Source organism: Halichoerus grypus, chromosome 1, assembly GCF_964656455.1.
Source record: "Halichoerus grypus chromosome 1, mHalGry1.hap1.1, whole genome shotgun sequence".
Classification (NCBI taxonomy): domain Eukaryota; kingdom Metazoa; phylum Chordata; class Mammalia; order Carnivora; family Phocidae; genus Halichoerus; species Halichoerus grypus.
In genome coordinates, this window is record NC_135712.1 from 70,700,961 (window position 1) to 70,726,448 (window position 25,488).

Genomic DNA, 25,488 nt, shown 5'->3' on the forward strand with positions numbered 1-25,488 from the left:
AAAATTCTAGCCCAGATTGTTAAAAGGATGGTTTGTGGACACAAAAGAGGAAGTGGTAGTCTCTGGGAACTAGCATGAATTTATGACAAATTTATGTCCTTCATACAGATCCATTAGATAGGTAGATCAAAGAAATGCTGTAGATATAGTATATCTGATTTTCTGCAAGACTTTTGATGAAGTTTTACATGTTGTATTTGTGAACAAGATAAAGAATGTGAACTGAAAGATAAAACAGTTGAATGACTTCATAAAGATTAACAGAGTTATCCAACATGTTCTGATTAATAGATTGAATGTCATCTTGGAGGGAGGTCCTGAATAGTCTCTTGTCTTTTTAAGTATATGTATTTTTTCTAATTATAAAATAGAACATGTTCATAAATACATATGCATTATCTGGAATAAAAGATATTATAGGTATATATTCTATTTTTATAGAGGAAGAGTGATATAGTGGCTAATTCTTGAAATTGCTGCTGTGTTCTAGGAGCAATGAGTCCATAAAAATGTATTGATTGTCTGAGAACCAAAACCTAATATCATACATTTATATAAAGTCTCAAAGCATTTCCCCATACCTTTTGAGTCAGAGGTAACAATTTTTCTATAAAGACTGTAACACGGGTGTTTTAACCCTGGTGCTTTGTTTTCTTACAGGTAAAAGAGGAATTATTATAGTACTATTTCATAGTGATTTTTTAAAGATTTATTTATTTATTTTTGGGGAGAGGGGTAAGGGAGAGGGAGAGAGAGAGAATCTCAAGCAGACTCTGCTGAGCGTGGGGCCTAAGGACCCCAAGATCATGACCTGAGCGAAACCAAGAGTCGGTCTTAACCGACTGCTCCACCCAGGCATCCCTCATAGTGATTTTTTAATCAACTTCATTGAGTTTTGACAATTCTATATACCCATGTAACCACCACCCCAATCAAAATATAGAGTATTTTCATCATCTCCAAAAATACCCATGTGCTGCTGCTTTGAATTACTCTTTCTCACCCATACCCAGACTCAGCTAACCACTGATCAATTTTCTTTCACTATATAGATTTTCTAGAATTTTATGTAAATGAAACCAGACAGTATATCTTTTTAATATCTCGGTTCTTTCAGCATTGTATCAGTGAGATTTATCCATGTTCTGCACGGCAGTAATTTGTTCCTTTTTGTTGCTGAGTACTAAAATTTGTTTATCCATTCACATTTTTATGGCATTGGGGTCATTTCTAATTTGGGGCTATGATAAATAAAGCTATAATGAACATCTGTGTACAAGTCTTTGTGTGAACATGTTTTCATTTCTATTGGGTTGCTGGGTATATGGTAGGTGTATGTTGAACTTAAGAAACTGCAAAACTGTTTTTCAAAGTGGTTATACTGTTTTACATTCCTATGAGCAGTGTATGAGAGTTCTGTCCCTGCCACAGCATCGTTGCCAACGCTTGGTATGGTCAGTCTTTTTAATTATAGAGATTCTGGTCAGCGTGTTGTGGTAACTCATTGTGGTTTTAATGGGTATTTCTCTGATGACTAATGGTGTTGAGCATCTTTTCATGTGCTTTTTGGCCACTGGTGTATCTTCCTTTGTGAAGCGTCTGCTTAAATCTTGTCCATTTTTATTTATTTAATTATTTAATTAATTGATTTATTTATTTTTAAGATTTTATTTGACAGAGAGAGAGAGAGAGCCTGCACAAGCAGGGGAGTGGCAAAGGGAGAGGGAGAAGCAGGCTCCCCGCTGAGCCTGATGCGGGGCTGGATCCCAGGACCCTGGGATCGTAACCTGAGCCAAAGGTAGATGCCCAACTGAATGAGCCCCCCAGATGCCCCAAATCTTGTCCATTTTTAAACTGAGTGGTTTGTCATCTTATTATTGGGTTGTAAGAATTCTAATTTTTAATTTATCAATTTTTTTCTTTTATAGTTAGTGGTTTTGTGTCCTGTGTAAGAAATCCATGTCTGTTTCAAGATCAATGAAATTTTCTTTTAGAAGTGTCATATGGGGCAGTCCTGGATGGCTCAGTCAGTTAAGCATCCAACTCTTGATTCCAGCTCAGGTCTTGATCTCAGGGTCGTGAGTAGAGCCAACATAAAAAATAAAAAAAGAAAAAGAAAGAAGTGTCATATGGGGTGTGATCCATTTTGAATTATTTTTGTGTGTACTATTAAGGAAGGGTTGAGGTTAATTTTTTTCCTTATGGATATCCAGTTGATCCAACGTCATTTGGTGAAAGGATTATTCTTTCCTCATCAAATTACCTTGATACATTTATTGGAAAATTAATTACTTTATATGTGAGGATCTATTTGTGCACTCTATTATGCACAAACATTTGGCAAACTGGTGCAAGGCCAAAGCCTGCACATGGCCTGTTTTGTACCACTCTCGAACTAAAAATAATTTTTACATTTTAGAAGGTTTTTGTTGTTGTTAAAGGCAAAGAAAAATATGTAACAGAAACCTTATAAGGCTCGCAAAGCCTAAAATATTTACTGTTAGGACCTTTACAGAAAAAGTTTGCCAACCCTTGATCTAAACGTCCATCCATATGCCAGTAATGCACTACCTTGATAACTGTAGCTTGAAATTACAGCTTCAAAACATCTGAATGCTTCAACTTTTTTTTCAGAGTTGTTTTGGTTATTCTAGATCCTTTGCAGCTCCGTATAACTTTTGGGATCAATTTGTAGATTTTTTCAAAAAAGCTTCATGAAATTTTGATTGGGATTCTGTTGAAATTCTTGATCAATTTGTAGAGAAGTGACATGTTATTGTTAATGAGTATTCCAGTGCATGCATATGGCATCTTCATTAATTTAGGTTTATCAGCTTATCTTTAACGATATTGTGACTTTTAGAGTATAAGTCTTATGCATCTTTTGTTAAATTTACCTGTAAGTTGGGCGCCTGGGTGGCTCAGTTGATTAAGCATCTGACACTTGGTTTTGACTCAGGTCATGATCTCATGGGTCATGAGATCAAGCCGCCGCTGCCCACCCCCCACCCCCCCCAACTCCTGACTAGGCCCCTGCTGAGCATGGAGTCTGCTTAAGATTGTCTGTCTGTGCTCGTACCCCCGCTCACGCATGTGCGTGCACATACATGTGCTCTCTCCCTCTCAAATAAATAAATAAATAAATAAAATCTTTAAAACCAAACAAACAAACGAAAAAACCAGGCGTCTGGGTGGTACAGTTGGTTAAGCACCTGGCTCTTGGTTTTGGCTCAGGTCATGATCTCAGGACCCTGAGATCAAGCCGAAAGTCGAGCTCCATGCTCAATGGAGACTGCCTGAAGTTCTCTCCCTCTTCCTCTGCCCTTCCCACTTGTGTTCTCTCTCTGTCTCTCTCTAAAATAAATAGATCTTAAAAAAAAATTTACCCCTAAGTGTTTCATGGTTTGTTTGTTTTTTTATGTAAAAAGTATTATTTTAAAATTTTATTACTGCTTGGTTGTTGCTGGTGATAAAATACAGTTGATTTTTGTAGGTTGATATTGTACCCTAATTCCTTGCTGAGATCACTTATCAATGCCTGTAGCTTTTTCATGGATTCCTTAGGATATTCTACATAGATGATCATGGGTTTGTGAAGAAAGATAGTCTGTATGATTTTTATATCCTTGCCTTTTTAAACTGGCTAGAAGCTCTAATACAGTGTGAATAAAAGTGGTGAGAGCAGACATCCTTCCCTTTCCATTCATCCTTGTTTCTCATCTTAAAGGGAAGGTATCCAGTCTTTCACCATTAAGTGCAATGTTTATTAGGTGTTTTTGTAGATGGCTTTTATCAGTTGAGGATGTTCTCTTACGTTAACTTTCCTGTGTTTTTTTTCTCATGATCAATCTAGAGATTCATCAATGTTACTGATCTTTGGAAAGAATACATTTCATTGACATTTCTCTGTTTGTCTACTTTCTATTTCATTGATTTATGCTCTTTATTATTTCTTTCCTTTTTGCTTTGAGTTTAAAGTTTTTTTCCTGATTAGTATTAAGCTTTGTGAAAAGCTTTTTCTGCATCTACTATAACAGAATCTTGATTTTTCTACTTTATTTTGTCAATATGGTACAGTACATATGTTGATAATTCCAATAAACCTACCACTTAGTCATGATGCATTATCTTTTTGAAATATTATTGGATTTGATTTGCTAGTATCTTGTTAAGGATTTTTACTTCTCTATTCATTAGGGATATTGGTCTGTACTTCTTGTTTGTTGTGATGCCTCATTTGGGTTTTGGTGTCAGGCCAATTTTGACCTTATAAAAAAAAATTGGGGAATATTTCCTTCTCTATTTTCTGATTGTGTAGCATTGATGTTATTTTTTTTAATATTCAATAGAATTCAACAATAAAGCCATATAGACTGGAGGTTTTCTGTATGGAAGGCTTTAAATTTTAATTACAATTCAAGATACAGAGCTATTCAGATATTCTATTTTTTCTTTTGTCAGTTTTGGTCATTTTTACTTTCCAGGAGTTTAGCTATTTTATTTAAGTTTAATTTATTGGAATAAAATTACTCAAATATTCCCTTGTTTTCCTCTTCATAGGTAAAGGTTGTATAATAATGTTCCCTCTTTTATTCCTTTTTTAAAAATAACTTTTTTATTTAAAATTTTTTTTGTTTTTAAAGATATTATTTACTTGGGTGGGGGAGAGCATGAGCGAGGGAGAGAGGCAGAGGGAGAGGGAGAAGCAGGCTCCCCACTGAGCAGGGAGCCCGATGCCAGGCTCCATCCCAGGACACTGAGATCATGACCCGAGCCGAAGGCAGATGCCTGACTGAGCCACCCAGATGCCCCTAAAGAATTTTTTAAGTAAGCTCCACACCCAGCATGGAGCCCAACACGGGACTTGAACTCATGACCCTGAGATCAAGACAAGCTGAGATTAAGAGTCGGTTGCTTAACTAACCAAGCCACCCAGGCACCCCCCCACACACACTCTTTTATTCCTAATTCTGGCAGTCTGTGCTTTTTCTCTTTCATGATCAATCTAGAGATTCATTAATGTTACTGATCTTTGGAAAGAAGACATTTCATTGATGTTTATTATTTGTCTACTTTCTATTTCATTGATTTCTGTTCTTTATTATTTCTTTCCTTTTTGCTTTGAGTTTAATTTCTTCCTTCTTAGCTTTTTAAGGTGGCAGCTTAGGTCATTGATTTTAGATTTTTTTCCCTTAATATAAGTATCTTTGCATTTATGGCTGTATGTTTCTTTCTATACAGGGCTGTAGCTGTATCCTATAAATTTTGACATTTTTTTTCATTTTCATTTAGTTCAGGATATTTTTTAGTTTCCTTTTTGATTTCTTCTTTGAAAGATCAGTTATTTAGACATATGTTGTTTGATTTTAAGGTTTTGGGGGATTTTCCAGAAACTTTTTACTGATTTTTTTTTTTTTTAACTTATTTGACAGAGAGAGACACAGCGAGAGCAGGAACACAAGCAGGGGGAGCGGGAGAGGGAGAAGCAGGCTTCCCGCCGAGCAGGGAACCCGACGTGGGGCTCGATCCCAGGACCCTGGGACGAAGGCAGACGCTTAATGACTGAGCCACCCAGGTGCCCCTATACTATTTTATTCCAACCTGGACACCTCAATATAAAACTAAACACTGGTGAACTGTTTTCCTACTAATTCTGAATTACTGTAAATGTATAAGTTCTGATAGCTCTTCAGTACTTGAATAGATTAAGTCATTTCTGACACATAGTGGAAATACCTAAAACAATTAGTACAATATACCAAACGATCAAAATAAAATGAATTTGGGAAAACAAGGCTGCAAGATTATCAACATATTGCAACATTCATGTGACAGATTACAGGTATGTTGTTTATGGTGGTCTGGCCATACAGGAACAACTGAAGCCCTTCCTTTCAAAGGAGGAGAGAGGAATAATTAGCTGTTTTAGTAACTGTACAGTTTGTATACTTTTAAACAACTCTTAATATTGCAGAAAAGTAGTAAACATATATGGAAACTACAGTGTAGTACCCTACTTACAATACAGTTGAATATTGAATTTAAAATAAGTTTAAATGTACATAGTGCATTGACTTTATTATATCCAAAGGGAACAAAAGCCCCTTTTTAACCTCTAAACAAAATCAGTAGTAAATAAACAGATTCACAGACATCTGGTTTGTTTCATTTTTGTTGAAGAGCTCGCATGTTTGCTCGAAGTGCTATTCATTAAGATGCATTTATCATGGGGCGCCTGGGTGGCTTAGTTGGTTAAACATCTGACTCTTGATTTCGGCTCAGGTCATATTCTCAGGGTTGTGGGATCAAGCCCCATGTCGGGCTCATGCTGGGTGTGGGCCTGCTTGAGATTCTCTCTCTCCCTCTCCCTCTCCCTCTGCCCCTCCCCCCTCCAAAAGATGCATTTATCAGTTTCATATTCCTAAAGCTAGCTGTGGTTACATTTGATTTTTTTAGAAACACGGACCATAAAGTGGAATCTCATCATATAAAACATTTGATTTTTTTAAAGTCTATTTTATTTTATTTTTTAAAGATTTTATTTATTTATTAGAGAGAGAGAGAAAGATTGAAAGAATAAGTGAGAAGAGGGGCAGAGGGAGAAGCAGACTCCCTGCAGAGCATGGGATCATGGGATCATGGGATCATGACCTGAGCCAAAGGCAGACACTTAACTGACTGAGCCACCCAGGTGCCCTTAAAGTCTATTTTAAAAATAACAGGACTGGTGGGGCATCTGGGTGGCTCAGTCAGTTGGGCAGCTGCCTTTGGCTCAGGTCATGATCCCAGAGTCCTGGGATCGAGCCCCGCATTGGGCTCCCTGCCTGGCGGGGAGCCTGCTTCTCCCTCTGCCTGCCGCTCTGCCTACTTGTGCGCTCTCTCTGTCAAATAAATAAATCTCTAAAAAAAAATAACAGGACTGGTTATAGTTTAGAATGCACTGATGTTCATTTTCTTCGCCTGAAGATATCGGACTATTTTCTTTTTCTTTTTTTTTTAAGGATTATTTATTTATTTGTCATTGAGAGAGAGCACGTGAGTGCACAAGCAGGGGGAGTGGCAGGCAGAGGGAGAAGCAGACTCCCCACTGAGCAAGGAGCCCGATGCAAGACTCGATCCCAGGACCCCGGGATCGTGACCTGAGCCGAAGGCAGATGCTTAACCAACTGAGCCACCCAGGCGTCCCTTGGGACTATTTTCTTGTTAATTTGTTTTGTTTTTCTAAGATTTTATATTTTTTAAATTTTTTTTTTGAAGATTTTATTTATTTGAGAGAGAGAGATAGTGAAAGAGAGCACAGCTGGGAGGAGAGGGAGAAGCAGGCTCCCCGCTGAGCAGGGACCTTAATAAGTTCTAAGTCTTTTTCATAGACTTTTTCATAGAACTGTCTGGTCAACTGAGGGTCCAGATAGTCGTTTGTTAGATCTCGGGTGCTGAGAAATGATTTCCCCTAACCTTCCAATAAAGCAAGTAGACACACACAGCTTTCATTTTCTCCTTTTACTGAAACAGGCAGAGGGACACATGAATGTTATTAAAAATTAAGTTCAAAACACTTAAAATACTTCTGTATTAGAAATTTGAGGGGCACCTGGGTGGCTCAGTCAGTTAAGTGTCTGCCTTCGGCTCAGGTCATGGTCCCAGGGTCCTGGGATCAGCCCCACATCCTGTGCTCAGCGGGAAGCCTGCTTCTGCCTCTCCCTCTGCCTCAGCAGGGAGCCTGCTTCTCCCTCTCCCTCTGCCTGCCTGTCTGCCTGCTTGTGATCTCTCTCACTCTCTCTCTGTCAAATAAATAAATAAATCTTTAAAAAAAAGAAAAGAAATTTGACTGAGGGCGCCTTGGTGGCTCAGTCCCTCTGCCCCTTCCCTCTCACCGTTCATTCTCTCTCAAATTAACAGATAAAAAAAAAAGAAACTTGACTATCATAAGTCTCTTTTTGGAAGTTATACTGGACTGGGTAAGTGCACCAATTTCACTGTTATTTACATTTAGGAAGCAGAAGAATATTCCAGCTAGCTCAAAGGGGAGGTTTAATTACACTGACCCCTGGTAGGCTGTGTAGGTTCAGTAAGTTCTGCTACTCTTCTCTAGCAGAATTTGCTCCTGGATTCTGTGGTTCATTATTTGGCAGCTTTTTAGCTATTATTGTAAATATTTCATTTACATTCATTGATGTTTTTAGCTGATATCTCTGTGAATAATAAACTTGTCATCTGCATAGGACTGTGCTTCCTGGAAATCTATAGCTCTTTTATTCTAGGTGAGCTTTGTTTCCTGGTAAAGCTATGACAGTGTTAGGACTTGCTTGCCTCTGAGGTTCTTTAACCCAGTTTTTTGCTCTTGCAAAGGACTCCTCATTTGAGCCCTCCTCTTCACCTGTGGCTGACTGTGCTCTTCTGTAGTACATTGGTGCTAGGCTATAGTATCATTCTCGACCACCTGTATTATGTATTTCAGACTTCACTGTTGTATTATCATGATAGACAGCTTGGGTTACAAAAGCAGCCACAGTGGTCCTATCTTGAAACTAGACTTGATTAGCCAACAGCAGACTCTCCCAGAAGTACTAGTTTCAACTGGCATATTTTATTTACAGTATTTGGCCTGTTAGGTCTTGTTGCTCCTCAATTGGCCATGTCCAAATTTGAAAGAAGTCCCTAATTTCAGTCTCCTAAATGAATTTCCAGGATGTGAGGTATCCATTTTTTTTTCTTTCTGGAGGTAAAGAAACCTGAGATTACACAAGCAGCCGTGAAGACAAAGCCTTCTGGCAGCAGATCCCAGGCATCGCCAAAGGAGGAGACTGAGCCTGAGGCTGTGGCTTTGGTCAAGGCCGTGTCTCCTCCTCCTCTTGATTTCTAACTTAATTCCATGTGGTTAGAGACTATACTTAACATGATTTCAGTCCTTTGAAACTTCTAGAGATTTTTTTAATTGCCCAGCTTACGAGTTTTTCTTCTGTAATGTGCTTTTGTTTGGTAGAACATTCTATAAATGTCAGTTAGATAAACTTGATTGAAGGTGGTTCATGCCTTCTATATCCTTCCTGCTTTTGTGCTTATTCTATCCATTATCGAGAGAGGGGTATTAAAATCTCAGGCTGTAATTGCAGATTTATCTATTTATCCTTGAAGTTCTCCCAGTTTTTGCTGTGAAATAAAATACATGAATATTTTGAGGCAGTGTTTTTTAGGTGCACACAGTACATTTAGGATTGTTATATCTTCTTGATTAATTGATCCTGTTATCTTGGTTTAATGTCCTTTGTTATCCCTGACAATATTCCTTGTTCCGAAGTCTGCATTTTTTATGTTAATGTAGCCACTCCTTATTTTTATTATTAATATGTATCTTGTAGACAGCATATAATTAAGTGTTGCTATTTAACCAGTCTGTCAATCTCTACATTCTAATTAGAGTGATTAGACCATTTACTTTTAATATAAATGTTGATTTGGTTGGTTTGATTTAAATCTACCCATCTTGCTACATTTTTTCTATTTGCTTTTCTTTTTTTTCTTTTCTTTGTATTTTTAGAGAGGGAGAGAGAGGGGGAGGAAGGGTAAAAGGAGAGGGAGAGAGAAAGTCTCAAGCAGACCCCTCACCCAGCACGGAGCCTGACTCCGGGCTTTATCCCACAACCCTGAGATCATGACCTGAGCTGAAATTAGGAGTCAGCTCAACTGACTGAGCAACCCAGGCGCCCCTCTGTTTGCTTTTCTATTTGTCCTAGCTAATCTTTTCTCTCTTTTTTTGCCTTATTTTTGATGAAATGAGTATTTTTTAAGCATTCCACTTTATCTCCGTTTTTGGCTTATTAATGATACCTCTCTCTTTTTTTAGTTGGTTGCTTCAGGGTTTACAGTGTGCAATTTTAACTTATCATAGTCTACCTTCCAATGTTATTCCATACTATGAATAATATATAAATCTTAGAATAGTTCATTTCTTTCTCCTCTCTTTTATGCTTTTGTTGCCATACATGTATCAACTTTATATTTTACTTATAAGCCCTGCTACTGTTATTATTTTTGTTTTGAATAGTCATGTATTTTTTTCATTATTATTTAATTGTGGTAAAGCACCCATAACATAACACTTAACATTTTAAAAAAAATTTTAAGTAGGCTTCACACCCAATGTGGGGCTTGAACTCATGACCCTGAGATCAAGAGTTACATGTTCTACCAACTGAGCCAGTCAGGCATCCCCCATCTTAACCATTTTTAATTGTACACTTGGATGGCATTCAGGACATTCACTTTATTGTGTTACCATCACCACCATCCATCCACAGAACTCTTCATCTTGCAAAATTGAAACTCTACCTATTAAACAGCCCCCCATTCTCCCCTTCCAGCCCCTGGCAACCAGCATTTCACTGTCTGTCTCTCTGAATTTGACTACTCTCAATACCTTTTTTTTTTTTTTTTAAAGATTTTATTTATTTGACAGAGACACAGCGAGAGAGGGAACGCAAGCAGGGGGAGTGGGAGAGGGAGAAGCAGGCTTCTCGCAGAGCAGGGAGCCCGATGTGGGGCTCGATTCCAGGGCCCTGGGATCATGACCCGAGCTGAAGGTAGACACTTAACGACTGAGCCACCCAGGCACCCCTCAATACCTCTTATAAGCAGAATCATACAGTATTTGTCACTGACTTATTTCACTTAGCATAATGTGCTCAAGATTCATCCATGTTAATTTTTTGTGGAATCATCATCCTGTTTTCCTTAGAGGCTGCACCAGTTTACATTTCCACCAACAATGCACGGGGTTCCAATTTCTCTATCAGTCACATTTTAAAGCAATAAAAAATAAGAAAAAAAGTTCTTATATTCACTCACATACTTACCATTTGCTCTTCTTTCTTGTAGATCCCTGTTTCCACATGATATCATTTTCTTTCTGCCTGAAGAATTTCCTTTATCATTTCTTGCAGTGACAAATTCTCTTAGTTCATATTTGTTTTAGTTTTTATTTTGCCTTTATTTTTGAAGGCTTTTCCTTTTGGATATATAATTCCATATTGGTAGCCTTTTCTCATTTAATACTTTAAATGCTTTGTCCCATTGTCCTCTGGCTTATTCTTTGTTATTCTCTATAATGTTTCTTTTTCCTCTGATGGCTTTTAAGATTTTTTTTTCCAGTGACTGGATGATAGTATATCTTGGTGTGGTTTTCTTTTCTTTTTTTTTTTTTTTTTTTAAAGATTTTATTTATTTATCTGAGAGAGAGAGAATGAGAGACAGAGAGCATGAGAGGGAGGAGGGTTAGAGGGAGAAGCAGACTCCCTGCTGAGCAGGGAGCCCGATGTGGGACTCGATCCTGGGACTCCAGGATCATGACCTGAGCCAAAGGCTGTCGCTTAACCAACTGAGCCACCCAGGCGCCCCTTGGTGTGGTTGTCTTTGTGTTTATCCTGCTTGGGATTTGTTGAATTTCTTGGATTTATGGGCTTATAGTTTTCATGAAGTTCAGAAAATTTTCAGCCATTATGTCTTAAAATATTTTTTCTATTACATTCTCTTCTCTATTTCTAGGACTCAAACTAGATATATATATTAGACCACTTGATATTGTTTACAGTCACTGAAACTGTTTCTTTTTTTTTCCCCCAATTTTTTTTCTCTATTCTTCAGTTTGGATAGTTTCTGTTGCTTTGTCTCCACGTCACTGATCTTTTCTTTTGCAGTGTCTAAATGCTTTTACTCATATCTGGATAGTTTTTTTTTTATTTTGAAATCGTGTTTTTCATCTCGAAGTTGCATTTAGTTCTTCATATATATATATAAAATCTCTTCTCTTTCCTTCACAGTGTTCATTTTTTTCTTTAAACCTTTGAACATGTTGGACATATTTAAGAAGACTTTTAACGTCCTTTGCTAATTTTGTCAATTCTGTCCTTTCTTTCTATTGAATGGTTTCTTTCTTGGTTATTGGTCACATTTCCCTGCTCTTTTGCATCTTTAGTGACTTTTTTTAACGATTTTATTTTTTTTTAAAGATTTTATTTATTTGAGAGAGAGTGAGAGAGCCAGAGAGAGCACAAGTGAAGGGGTGAGGCAGAGGCAGAAGCAGACTCCCCACTAAGCAGGGAGCCTGACTCAGGGCTCAGTCCCAGGACCCTGGGATCATGACCTGAGCCGAAGGCAGACGCTTAACTGACTGAGCCACCCAGGAGCCCCTATTTATTTATTTTAGAGAGAGTGGGAGAGAGTGCCCTTGAGAGGGGAGGAGAGAGAAGATCCCAAGTAGACTCTGCTGAGGGTGGAGCTCAACTTAGGGCTTAGTCTCACGACTCCAAGATCATGACCCGAGGCAAAGCCAAGAGTCGGACGCCCAAGTGACTGAGCCACCCAGGCACCCACATGTTTAGAGACTTTTGATGGGATACTGAACAAAGTGAATGTTGTAGATATGAGCGTTTTTGAGTGTGTTTGTCTTATTTTTTCTGTTAGCAATTAAGTTACTTGTTTATCAGCTTGATCCTTTTAACCTTTTTTTTATATAGGTCTAAAATTAAAGTGGCCTTTACTGCAAGGCTAATTTAGCTGCTAAGGCCTTACTCTATTGGTATCTCTACCAAAAGCTGTGATCTCTGGTTGGTTGAAATGCAAATATCTCCCAACCGTGTGTGAAATTTTAGAATTTCTCATTTTTCAGTTCCCTGGTCGTTCTTTGCCCAGTCTTTTGGAGTTAAACTTTACTCATGCTTTTCTTAGTATTCAACAAAATCTCAAGGGGAGTCCCATTCAGATTTATAGAACTCTTTCTACATAGTTCCCTCCTCTCTAGAATTTAGCACCTTGACTTCCAGCCACTTCAGTCTCTCTTAAATTCTGTCTCTGTTTTATAATTTAAGCAAAACCACCATGTTGTACTTTGGATTTCCTTCCCTGCATTTGGTCCCAAATGTGCCTTCAGACAGAAAGCTGGGACAGTTATACATTTAGGTTTATAATCTATTTCAAATTATTTTTTTAAAGATTTTATTTATTTATTTGACACAGAGAGGGAGAGAGCAAGCACAAGCAGGGAGAACGGTTAGACAGGGGAGAAACAGGCTCCCCGCTGAGCAAGGATCCCGATGTGGGGCTCAATCAACCTGAGCTGAAGGCAGACACTTAACTGACTGAGCCACCCAGGCACCCCTCTATTTCAAATTAATATTTGTATATGGTATGAGGTTGATGTCAAGGTTCATTTTTTTCTGTATAGATATCTATTTGTTTCAGTACCATTTGGTGAAAAGACTCTCCTTTCCCCATCAAATCATGTTGGCACCTTTATTGCCATATAAATATATGTGCGTCCATTTTTGGACTATATTTCTTTCCATTGATCGTTGTCTGTTTTCATACTAATACTATAATGTGGCTCTTGACAAGAATTTATGAAAGATCTAATGAGTGGTTCTGACATGAAATAAATACTTCAATTGAATTTATAATGTTTTGAAAAATAGATTTTGAGTTTGAATTTGAAATACAGTGTTTCCACTAACTTGAATATAATGTTATGCTATGTCATTTAATAATTGAATGAAGAGATATATTTTAAACATACTTGTCTTACAGAGACCTTTTAATAAAAGTGAAATTTGGAGAAAGCATTGAGGACTTACAGACCTGCCGACTCTTAATTAAACAGTACATCCCGACAGGACTTTTTGTGGATCCGTATGAGTTGGCTTCGTTACGAGAGAGAAACATAACAGAGGTACAACTATTAGAGGATTTTTTTGAGAGAGAAATTATTTTAGGGATGCTATAATTTGGATTAGGAAAAAATAATAGACAAGACAACATTGTATTTTTTATTCATTTTGTTAAAGTGTGTAAAGTAACTTTTTTTTTTAGGTAGGATGGAAGTATTCTTTAAAAAGTGAGTGATATGTGTCAAACTTAATTAAGTTATTAAGTGTCAAAATTAATTAATTAATTATATTAAGCCAACTAAACTGAGCTAGTTAAATGCTTTTTGTTAGAATGGTTCTTAGTTTCATGACTAAGAAAATTATATGTCTTTGAGAAGATTAATGATTAATAAATACTGCTTCAGCAGCATTTAACAGTATTGTTTGAGTGACATATATATGAACACCTGTATAATTTGGATGTGGGAGGAAAGGAAGTTGATACTTATTGGCTATCTGTATGTCAGATATCTTCTTCTTTTTTCTTTCTTTCTTTTTTTTTAAGGAAGCAAGGTAAAATTAAGCATTAGAGAAAGATTATGTACCATACCCTTTGCATAGATCAATCTTTATAACAACCCTAGTAGTATTATTTCTCCATTTTATAGATAAGGAAACTGAGGCACAAAAAGGCCAGGTAACTTATCCAGGATCACACAGGTAAATGGAAGAGCCAAGAGATAAATCCAGGGCTGTCTAATTACAAAGTTGTTGCTCTTTCCAGAAATGAATTTTATTCCTTAGTTAACGGGGTCTCTGACTTTTGGTAAAAATCACTTGGGGCCACTTTTTGTGCAGATTATGTCTTCCTGGGAAAGCTTAATTCAGTAGGTCTAGATTGGACCCCAAAGTCTGTTTTAACAACTCAGATGATTCCTACTAAGAAATTTTGGGAAGCACCATCTTTATTCTTAAGATTATAATCTATATGTGAATTTAAAAGAGGCAAAATAGATATACTAGGAGTCATTTATGATGACAGTTTATTTCTAATTGTGGTTTAGGCCAACTTCTTCACCTGTTTTAATTACTTATTTAAATTTTTTTGAATAGGTAATTATATTCTCATGGTTCAAAATTCAAAAGGTATAAAAAGGTGTACAATGATGAGCTTCCACCTATCTCAACCCCCATTCACCAAGTTTCTTCCTGTGTTCTGAGTTTTTTTTGTACATATATAGCAGTTTAGATAAAAATGTATACATGTGGAAATGCCTCATTGCTTTTTTCCTCATTTCTTTCTTTCCTTCACTGAGTCATGAATTCTGAATGAGGCTTTTAAAATTTTAAATAATAGGTTTCAAATTTAAATGTGGTTCTTGGCTTGTAGTGACATGGATTGGAATCATATTTAAACCTACTTAATAAAATTGCCTACCATGTTTTAAGAAAATGGAATTTTTTTGCATAGGAGTACCCAAAAAGAGATCACATGCCCCCCTCTTGGGATGAGATTGGGTATGTGCAGATTAATTGTAATAAGAAGACTGGGCAGGCAAAGGATGCCACTCTGGATTGATTGACAGACTTCTCTTTATCTTAATTTTCTGTTTCCTAATTTTCTAATCCCTAATTATAAGCATTTTAAGTGAATTTACTTTTTCATTTCAAATAGATGTCTCATTTGTGACACATAGATAATTAGAAGTTGATATCCTGATATATGAGGTGCTATTTCTTTCTGCCTAGCTGTTGAGACTGTGGCCCGATTCTTTGTGCAGAGAAACTTTGTCTCAAGAAGTGGTATTAAATGATGAATATAACTGGATAGAAGGAAATTTTTATGTAGGGAATGATTGATACTTAATGTATTTAGATTGAGATCTTGACTATTCCATGAGATAAAATTTGTGACTGCAGCAAATAGAACAATGGGTTCAAATTAAATGAGTGATGGTGGCAATAAAATGTTTTGTAAGGAGTTTGTGATGGTTTGTGAGCAATTTGAAAATAAAGACAAACCTTAAACAGAGTCACCATGAATAAGGCACTTCAAATGAATCTTACTTCATTTTTAGGTAGGGCTATTTGATATATTTAATAAAAATATCTCACATTCTTTGAAAAGAGCATAATATTAGATTGAAGCATATGAAACTGCTGTTCTATCAGTCAAAATGGAAATGCTGTGTTTTTGAAATCATAAGTTTTACTCAATCAAAATATGTAGTATTAGGACTTACGCCCTGAACAAGTTGGAGGACAGAGATCAGATTTACTCTCCCACTTGAAACAACCAAGTAATAGACAAATTATATGAAATAATGGAAAAGATCATTGAATATCAGGCAGTGAGGGCAGTGATATCTGAAATAAATGGAAAGTAAATAAGGTGAGCTCTAGGACTGTCCCAGCTTATTGCCTTGGAGAGTTTTCAGGCTGTAGTATAGGGAGCAAGAACCCAAGCAGAGCCTAGTGGACTTCTTGAGTTGATGAGATGAAGGTGAAATTCTGGGAAGACCAAGGTCACCAGAATTCACAAGGCAGTAGCAGAGAGAAGAGAATTGCAGAGATAACTCCAGAGATCCATAAAAGGTTCCCCTCAAGTACATAGTTGAGTATTGATTAGTCCATGTATGTGAGGAAACTACTTGCTGCTGGGAAAAGAACCATATGAAAAAATTAGAGGTTACAGTGTCAGACACTCACATAGGGCCAGTAGTAGTGTCTGTTCCCAGCATTCATGCTAGGAAAAGCCTCATAATTCATTGGGCATTAGGTAGAGTAAACAGAAGAACTTTTACTCAGTAGTGGGGGATATTTAGCCCTAGCCTGAACATAATGGCATTCCTGTTTAACAAATCTTAAAAGCACGACCTTTAAAAAGTCAAACTGTAAGTAACATTACTGCATATAAGCAAAGCTCAAGAATACTTATAGGAATACAGAAATATCTAGCATCCAACAATATCAAAATCACAATGTCTTGATTTTAATAAAAAATCAGATGCAAGGATGGGAGAAAATATAGCCTGTAATGAGGAGATAAAATCAAAACCAATCCAGAACTGACCCAGTTGTTAGCATTGGGCTATGAAAACAATTATCATAACTGTATTCCATATGTTCAAAAAACTAAGTATAGATGTGGAAGATATGTAAAAGGACAACATTAAACTTGTGAAGATTAAGACTACAGTGTATGAGATAGAAAATATTCTGGATAAAATTAATGGCATTTTAAACATTGCAGAAGAAAAATTAATGGACTTGAAGACATAGTAATAGAAGCTACCTAAAACAGATTAAAAAAAAAAAAAGAAACATAAAAAGTGAATAGAGTAATAGTGAGTTGTGGGACAATTTCAAGTGGCCTACTATACCTGTGATTGGACTATCTTGAAGAGATATCTCTACCTCCATGTTCCTTGCAGCATTATTCACAGTAGAAAAGCTATGGAAACAGCCTAAGTGTCCATCAACAGATGAGTGAATAAAGAAAATATGTATGTAAATATATGCAGTGGAATGCTATTCACCTAAAAAAAGAAGAAAATCCTGCCATTTGCTACAAGCTAAGTGAAATAAGTCAGACAGAGAAAGACAAATACTGTATGATCTCATTTATATTTGGAATCTAAAAAAAAAATGAACTCGGAAACAGGGTAGTTTGGTGGTTGCCTGAAGCAAGAGTATGGAAGAAACAGGTGAAGGTGGTCAAAGAGTACAGACATCCAGTTATAAGATGAGTAAATTCTGGGGGTCTATTGTATAGCATGGTGACTATAGTTAACAATAGTGTATTGTATATTTGAAAGTTGTTAAAAGAGTATACTTTAAAAGTGCTCATCGGGGGTGCCTGGCTGGCTCAGTAGAGCGTATGACTCTTAATCTCAGGGTCATGAGTTTGAGCCCCATGTTGGGTGTAGAGATTACTTTAAAAAGTAGTAAAATAAAAGTTTTCATTGTACACACGCACACACACATGAGAAGGTAACTGTGTGTTGATGGTTGTGTTAACCTTACTGTGGCAATCATTTTGCATTATAAACGTATTTCAGATGATTATGTTGTATGCCTCAGACCTATACAATGTTATATGTCAATTATATCTCAATAAAGCTCAGTGTGGGGGGTGGGGTGGGGAAGGTGTGATTGGAATCTCCAAGGAGAGAAGAGAGAAATGGAGATGGAAAAAAATATTTGAAGAAATAATGGCTGAGAAATTTCCAAATTTGATGAAAACTATAAATCCACATATCTAAGATGCTCAAGTACCAGAAACATGAAGAAAACTATACCAAGGTACATGATACTCAAATTGTTTAAAACAATGAGAATGAGAGGTGCCTGGGTGGGTCAGTCAGTTAAGTGTCTGACTTTGGCTCAGGTCATGATCTCAGGGTCCTGGGATTGAGCCCCATGTTGGGCTCCATGCTCAATGGGGAGTCTGCTTCTCCCTCTCTGCCTGCCCCTCTCCCACCTTGTGCTTTCTCTCTCTTTTTCTCTCTCAAATGAATAAAATCTTAAAAAAAAATAAAACAATGAGAATGAGAAAAAGATTAAGTTTTTATTTAAATTCCAGTTAGTTAACATACAGTGTAATATTAGTTTCAGGTGTACAAAATGGTGATTCAACACTTCCATATATCACCCAGTGCTCATCATAACAAGTGCACTCCTTAATCCCCATCACGTGTTTAACACATCCCCCCCACCTTCCTCCTTTCTGGTAGCCATCAGTTTGTTCTCTGTAGTTAAGAATCTGTTTCTTGGTTTGCCTCTCTTTTTTTCTCTTTGTTCATTTGTTTTCTTTCTTAAATTCCACGTATGAGTGAAATCATATGGCATTTGTCTTTCTGTGACTTATTTCACTTAGCATAATACTCTCTAGCTCTGTCCATGTCATTGCAAATGGCAAGATTTCATTCTTTTTTATGGCTGAATAATATTTCATTGTATTTATATACTACATTTTTTTTTTTTTTTTTTTAAGTAGGCTCCCTGCCCAATGTGGGGCTTAACCTCACAATCCTGAGATCAAGAGTCACATGCTGTACTACTGACTGAGCCAGCCAGGCACCTCTGCATCTTCCTTATCCATCATCAGTTGATGGATACTTAACAGTGTTTCTATAATTTAGCTATTGTTGATAATGCTGCTGTAAACATCAGGGTGCATGTATCCCTTTGAGTTAGTATTTTTGTATTCTTTGGGTAAATACCTAGTAGTGCTATTGCTGGATCATTAACTTTTTGAGGAACGTCCATACTGTTTTCTAGAGTGTCTACACCAGTTTGCATTCCCACCAACAGTGCAAGAGGGTTCCCCTTTCTCTACATCCTTGCCAACACCTGTTGTTTCTTGTGTTGTTGATTTAAGCCAGAGAATGAGAAAATTTTAAAAGTGTCAAGAGGGAAAGGAAAACATGGAAAATATAAAGGAACAAAGATAAAAGATAACAGGTTTCTTGTCAAAAATAATGCAAAGAAGAAAACAGTACAACACCATCCTTAAAGTATTGAAAGAAAAAAATATGTGAATTTTGAATTCTGTATGCAGTGATGGTATCTTTCAAAGTGAAAATGAAATAAAGACTTTTCAGACATCTGAAAGAATTAATCACCAATAGACCCCCACTATAAAAAATGTTATAGGAGGTCTTTCAGGTGGAAGGAAAATGATACCAGATAAAATCTATATCTACACTAAGGAGAGAAGAGCACTTGAAATGATAACTACATGGGTAAATATAAGACTTTTTTCCCTCTTATTATTTAAATTTTTTATTTACAAGATAATTGGCAAAGATAATATAGCATTTATACCATATGTAAAAATAAAATACGTGACAACTAATATCACAAAGTTGGGAAGGAGAAAATGGAAGTATACTTTTGTAAGGTTGTTACACTAAATGTGAAGTAGTTTAATATCACTTAAGGGTAGGGGCGCCTGGGTGGCTCAGTCGTTTAAGCGTCTGCCTTCGGCTTAGGTCATGGTCCCAGGGTCCTGGGATTGAGCCCCGCATTGGGCTCCTTGCTCAGCAGGGAGTCAGCTTCTTCCTCTCCCTCTGCTGCTCCCCCTGCTTGTGCTCTCTCTCTCTCTCTGTGTCAAATAAATAAAATCTTTAAAAAAATAAAAATAAAAAAATATCACTTAAGGGTAGACTGTGCTACATTAAAGATATTTACTGTAAACCCTAAAGTAACCATAAAAATAACAGAGTTTTGGGGTGCCTGGCTGGCTCAGGCGGTGGGGCAAATGACTTTTGATCTGAGGGTCATGAGTTCAAGCCCCACATTGGGCCTAGAGCCTACTTAAAAATAAATAATTAAATGTTAAAAAAAGCACAACAAGGAGTTTTAGCTAATATGCCAGCAAAGCAGATATAATGAAATTATAAGAAGCATTCATTTAATCCAAAAAGCAGAGAAAGCACATAAAAGGAACAAAGAATGGATGTTAAATATAGAAAATAAGATGATAAATGTCAACCATATCAATAGTCACATTAAATGTAAATGTCTAAATATCCCCATTAAAAGGCAGAGATCATCAGATTGGATAAGAAAGCAAGATCCAACTGTATGTTGCTTACAAGAAATGAACAGTAAATTTAAAAGAAAAGATATAATGGTCACACTGGTCAAAAGGAAGCTGAAGTGGCTATATTAATTTTAGGTGAAGTGGATTTCAGAGCAAAGACTATCACCAGAGCTAAAGAAAGTCATTTTGATAATGGGATAAACTCATCAGAAGGAAATAATAACCATAAACATTTATGTACCTAATAACACAGATTCAAAATGCATAAAGAAAAACTGGTAGAACTGTAAGGTATAATAGACAAATCTACAGTTACAGTTGAAGATTTCGGTACCCTTTTCTCATTAATTGATATACTAAATAGAAAATTAGTAAGAATATATAAGATTTGAATAAAACTGTCAACTTGACCTAATCTGGCATTTATAGAACACTCCACCCAACAATAGTGGAATATACATTCTTTTTAGGTGTACATGGAACATTTATCAAGATAGAGCATATTCTAGGTCATAAAACAAGTCTCAATATATTTAGACAAATTCAAGTTTTACAAAGTGTGTTCTTTGACTACAGAGGAATTAAAGTAGATATCAAGAATGGAAGGATTTCTGGAAAAGCCTCAAAACATTTGGGAGCCAATTAACATACTTCTAAGTAGTCCATAGGTCAAAGAAGAAATCAAAAGAGAAATAAAGTATTTTGAGCTGAATAAAAGTGAAAACACAATATATTAGAATTAGTAGGGTGCTGCTAGAGCTGCATTTAGGGGGAAATTTATAGTCCTAAAATGCCTATTTTAGAAAGAAGAAAGGTCTCAGATTAGTGATAGCCAAGCCTCCCTAAATTACAAAAAGAAGAGCACATGAAACCAAAGTAAGTAGGAGAATGGGAATAGTAAAAACAGCAGAAATCAGTGAATTAGAAAATAGAAACACAATAGGGAAGGGCGCCTGGGTGGCTCAGTCGTTAAGCGTCTGCCTTCGGCTCAGGTCATGATCCCAGGGTCCTGGGATCGAGTCCCACATCGGGCTCCCCGCTCTGCGGGAAGCCTGCTTCTCCCTCTCCCACTCCCCCTGCTTGTGTTCCTGCTCTCGCTATGTCTCTCTCTGTCAAGAAAATAAATAAAATCTTTAAAAAAAAAAAAAAAAAAGAAACACAATAGGGAAAACCAGTGAAACTGAAAGCTGTTTCTTTGAGATGGATAAAATTGGTGAACCTTTAGCCAGATAGAACATTTTTAAAAATGTACTGTTAGAATTAACATCCCAGTGTCAGAAAAGTATTCTACATTTCATTTTTATAAAGTTTTATATTTTTAGGGGCGCCTGGGTGGCTCAGTCATTAAGCATCTGCCTTTGGCTCAGGTCATGATCCCAGGGTCCCGGGATCGAGCCCTGCATTGGGCTCCCTGCTTGGCAGGGAAGCCTGCTTCTCCCTCTCCCACTCCCCCTGCTTGTGTTCCCTCTCTCGCTGTGTCTCTCTGTCAAGTAAATAAATAAAATCTTTAAAAAAGAGAAAAGTTTTATATTTTTAGATTGTATAAGTTGTTCAAAGGCACCAATTACTGTATCTTAATTGGGAGAATTTATTTCTGTTTTTGAAAGAGCTATAGTTTATCAGAGAAAGATCCGGCAAATGTTACAGGTATGGCACAATTTCATAGCTTAATTCATTTAACTTAACTGTGGTGGTTTGTGACCTGTAGTTGAGTGTTGTTGTGAAAAGATATAGGCCCATGTCTGTTAACAAGTATATGCTCTTTTTGGATGGATTTTTTATGCATCATTTCAGTTTTTTGATAATACATTATTGCTGTTTACCCAGGCGCCCCTACGAGAACTATGACTGTTTCTCTGAGGAGGAGCAAACTTAGTGGCGATGTTTGAGTGACCCTTAGTGAAATAAGGAACAAATTTATTGTAGATACTGTAAGCAAGGACAGTTGTGAATGTTAAAGGCCAGAGCATTAGATTTCTACTTATAAAAAAGGAATAGGGGTCCCTGGGTCGCGCAGTAGGTTGAGCATCTGACTCTTGGGTGTCTGCTCAGGTCGTGATCTCCGTGTTGTGGGATCAAGCCCTGTGTTGGGCTCTGCACTCCGCACCGAGCCTGCTTAAGACTCTCTCCCTCTCCCTCTGCCCCTCCTCCCCACGCTCTTGCTCTCTCTCTGTCAAATAAATAAATCTAAAAAAAAAAAAAAGGAATAACCTTTTAACAGAAGATAAAATGATATGACTCAATGTAATAACCTCCCTTTTAGTCCTTGAGTGTATTCAAGCAGTGGCTGGATCCTTGGACAATGAATGCCCTCATTGGGACAGTGGTTTAATTTGATCACCTTTAAAGTTCATTATGACTCATAAGATTATATAACTACTTGGCCTTTGCCAATGAATTCTTTTTATTCCTGTGATTAACAGAGAAGGAAAAACGTGAAAAAATACAGCACTTGGTGTCACTGTCAAACAAGAGAATTAGGATGTTTGCTTGCCATGACGGGAAGGCGTTAATTCTGTTTTTTTTCTTGGAGCTATGGCAGGACTTCACATAGAGAATCTAGAGACAAGTTGTGTGTGTATACATCTGTACATACTCACATACAGACTCATAGATTATATAGTGCCTATATACGTATGTATAAGTATATGTGAGTGTGAATGTGTATATGTATGTTTATACATAAATATGTGTGGATGGATATATATATATGGAGCCTCAAACATAAATACGTGTAGATGGATTATATATATATGTGTGTGTGTGTATATTATATATATATATATAATATACACATTTATAATTTAGGACTATTTTCTGCCACATATGCATTTTTACTTTTGGAGTAGAATACCTTTTTTTTTTTTTAAGATTTTTTATTTCTTCATTTGAGAGAGAGTGAGCGAAAGCACAAACGTGGGGGGAGGGGCAGAGGGAGAGGGAGAAGCAGACTCCCCGCTGAGCAGGGAACCTGTCACCGGGCTCGATCCTAGGACCCTGAGATCACGACCTGAGCCGAAGGCAGACACTTAACTGACTGAGCCACCCAGGTGCCCCTAGAATACCTGTTTTAAAATGGTTTTTACCATATTATTTTTTTAAAGAATCTTTTACTATTTTTCTTTTAACTTTTTATACCTAATATGGGAAGAGTGCTGACCTTTGCTTTGACTTCCTGACCACAGTGCTCTATCTTACTCACTGCCATCTTACTTGCTTCTCTGAAGAACAGGAAATTACCAGAATGATACCAATCATTTCAATCCAATACTGGGTTAACTGTTTTTGTCATAGTTTTCATATTTATTAAATAATGCAGTATTCACAAAATTTCTCTTTTCTTAGTACCTCTTTTGTCACCTAAACAAAGGTTGATAAGGATATTACAAATACATAATATTTATTAGTAAAATTTCCTCAGTTTACTTTTAGTAAACAAACTTTTATTAAACATAGATCACATCTTGTATTTTCTATTTAAAATTGAGGATGGAATGAAATGGAAATTATCTATAAGGGGAGTGAATTTGACATTTCTGTTCATCTATATAGCAATCTTGTGGCTTTATTTATTAATCCTCCCCATTCATTTCTTCTTCTGGATTAATATTTGTTTTCTTTTTGACAGGCAGTGATGGTTTCAGAAGACTTTAATATAGAAGCTCCCAATTATTTGTCCAAGGAATCCGAAGTTCTAATTTATGCCAGACAAGATTCACAGTGCATTGACTGTTTCCAAGCTTTTTTGCCTGTGCACTACCGCTATCATCGGCCACATAGTAAAGATGGGGAAACCTTTATTGTGGTCAATAACCCTGATTTATTGATGTATTGTGACCAAGGTGAGGGTTGCAAGTCTTTTCTGAGGGTTGAAAATAAAAATAAAGGTATGGTGGCAAGTCTGAAGTCAAGGACAGGGATGACAAAAGCAGGTTCCTTTTTTCTTTTTTAACTTTTTTTTTTTAATTTTTTTATTGTTATGTTAATCCCCATACATTACATCATTAGTTTTAGATATAGTGTTCCATGATTCATTGTTTGTGCATAACACCCAGTGCTCCATGCAGAACGTGCCCTCCTCAATACCCATCACCAGGCTAACCCATCCTCCCACCCCCTAACTTTTTTTTTTTTAAGATTTTATTTATTTGTCAGAGAGAGAGAGAGAGAGAGTACGCGTGCGCGCGCGCACAAGCAGGGGGCGGGGCAGGCAGAGGGAAGAAGGCTCCCTGCCAACCAAGGAGCCTCATGTGGGACTCAGTCCCAGGACCCTGGGATCATGACCTGAGCCAAAGTCAGACGCTTAACTGACTGAGCCACCCAGGCATCCCTCTTCTTTTAACTTTTTGATTGTAAAATACACCATAGATACAGGAAAACCTCACAAGCAAATATTTTAGTAAATTATTATAAGGCAAATACCCTTGTAACTACCACCCAGGTAGAGAAATAGAGCTTTGCCAGTCACCCTAGCAGCAGCTCTCTGTGTCTTGTCTCAATCATAGCCTCCTCCTTTCCTCTAAGACTAACCCATATCCTGACTTAATCACTTGCTTATGTTTCTTTATACTTTTTCCGCCCCAGTGGGCATTCTTAGATGGTAAAGCCTCATCTTCCCCATTTAAAGAAATGTATTTCCATTAAGTCTCTTACTTTACAGGTTTCCCCTCTTCCCCTTGCTTTTTTTTTTTTTTTTTTAAATTTACCTGTGGAGAAACCTGGGCCATTTGACCTGTCTAGTTTCTCATGGCTAGGGTTTTGGTGATTGTACTCATGCTGTTCATCTAGCCTCTTTATTTCCTGGAAATTGGCTGCTGGCTCCAGAGGTGTGATCAGATTCAGCTTTGATTCTTTTGACAAGACTATAGGTGGTGCTGAGTTCTTGTAGGACTACGCATATAATGTCTGGTGTGTTTCTTTTTTTGACCATTGATCCTTTGCCCCTGCGTTACTTTCTGTTTCTTTATGCTGATTTGCTGGACTTGGCAGCTGTTGGTGTTTGTCTCCACCTGCATAGGTTTTCGTGTTTGAGGGGATACTTTACTACCTAGTTTTGTTGTAAATGTTGGCCATGAGTTTTTGGTTTCGGGTGTAATTGTTCTTTCTGTTTTTATGTGTGCATTTGAGTAAATTAAAAAAACAATGCGGGGCACCTGGGTGGCTCAGTCATTAAGTGTCTGCCTTCGGCTCAGGTCATGATCCCAGGGTCCTGGGATCGAGCCCCACATCGGGCTCTCTGCTCAGCGGGAAGCCTGCTTCTCCCTCTCCCACTCCCCCTGCTTGTGTTCCCTCTCGCTGTCT

At 37.1% G+C, this 25,488-nt stretch overlaps 1 protein-coding gene, 1 non-coding gene and 1 pseudogene across 2 annotated transcripts in view; 1 reads left to right on the plus strand and 2 right to left on the minus strand.

Moving 5' to 3' along the window:
- Window positions 1–25,488, plus strand: part of PIGX (phosphatidylinositol glycan anchor biosynthesis class X) — a 36,220-nt gene that overhangs the window by 5,913 nt on the left and 4,819 nt on the right. The window contains exons 4-5 of the mRNA XM_036108635.2: window positions 13,579–13,720; window positions 23,816–24,029. Coding sequence (XP_035964528.1) covers window positions 13,579–13,720; window positions 23,816–24,029 — 356 coding nt within the window. The remainder of the gene's footprint in view (window positions 1–13,578; window positions 13,721–23,815; window positions 24,030–25,488) is intronic.
- On the minus strand, window positions 6,404–6,492 carry LOC118546007 (small nucleolar RNA SNORD18). Its single transcript, XR_004922360.1, has one exon. It is a non-coding gene; the product is annotated as a small nucleolar RNA SNORD18 (small nucleolar RNA).
- Window positions 7,915–8,637, minus strand: LOC118546000 (ras-related protein Rab-5A pseudogene; annotated as a pseudogene).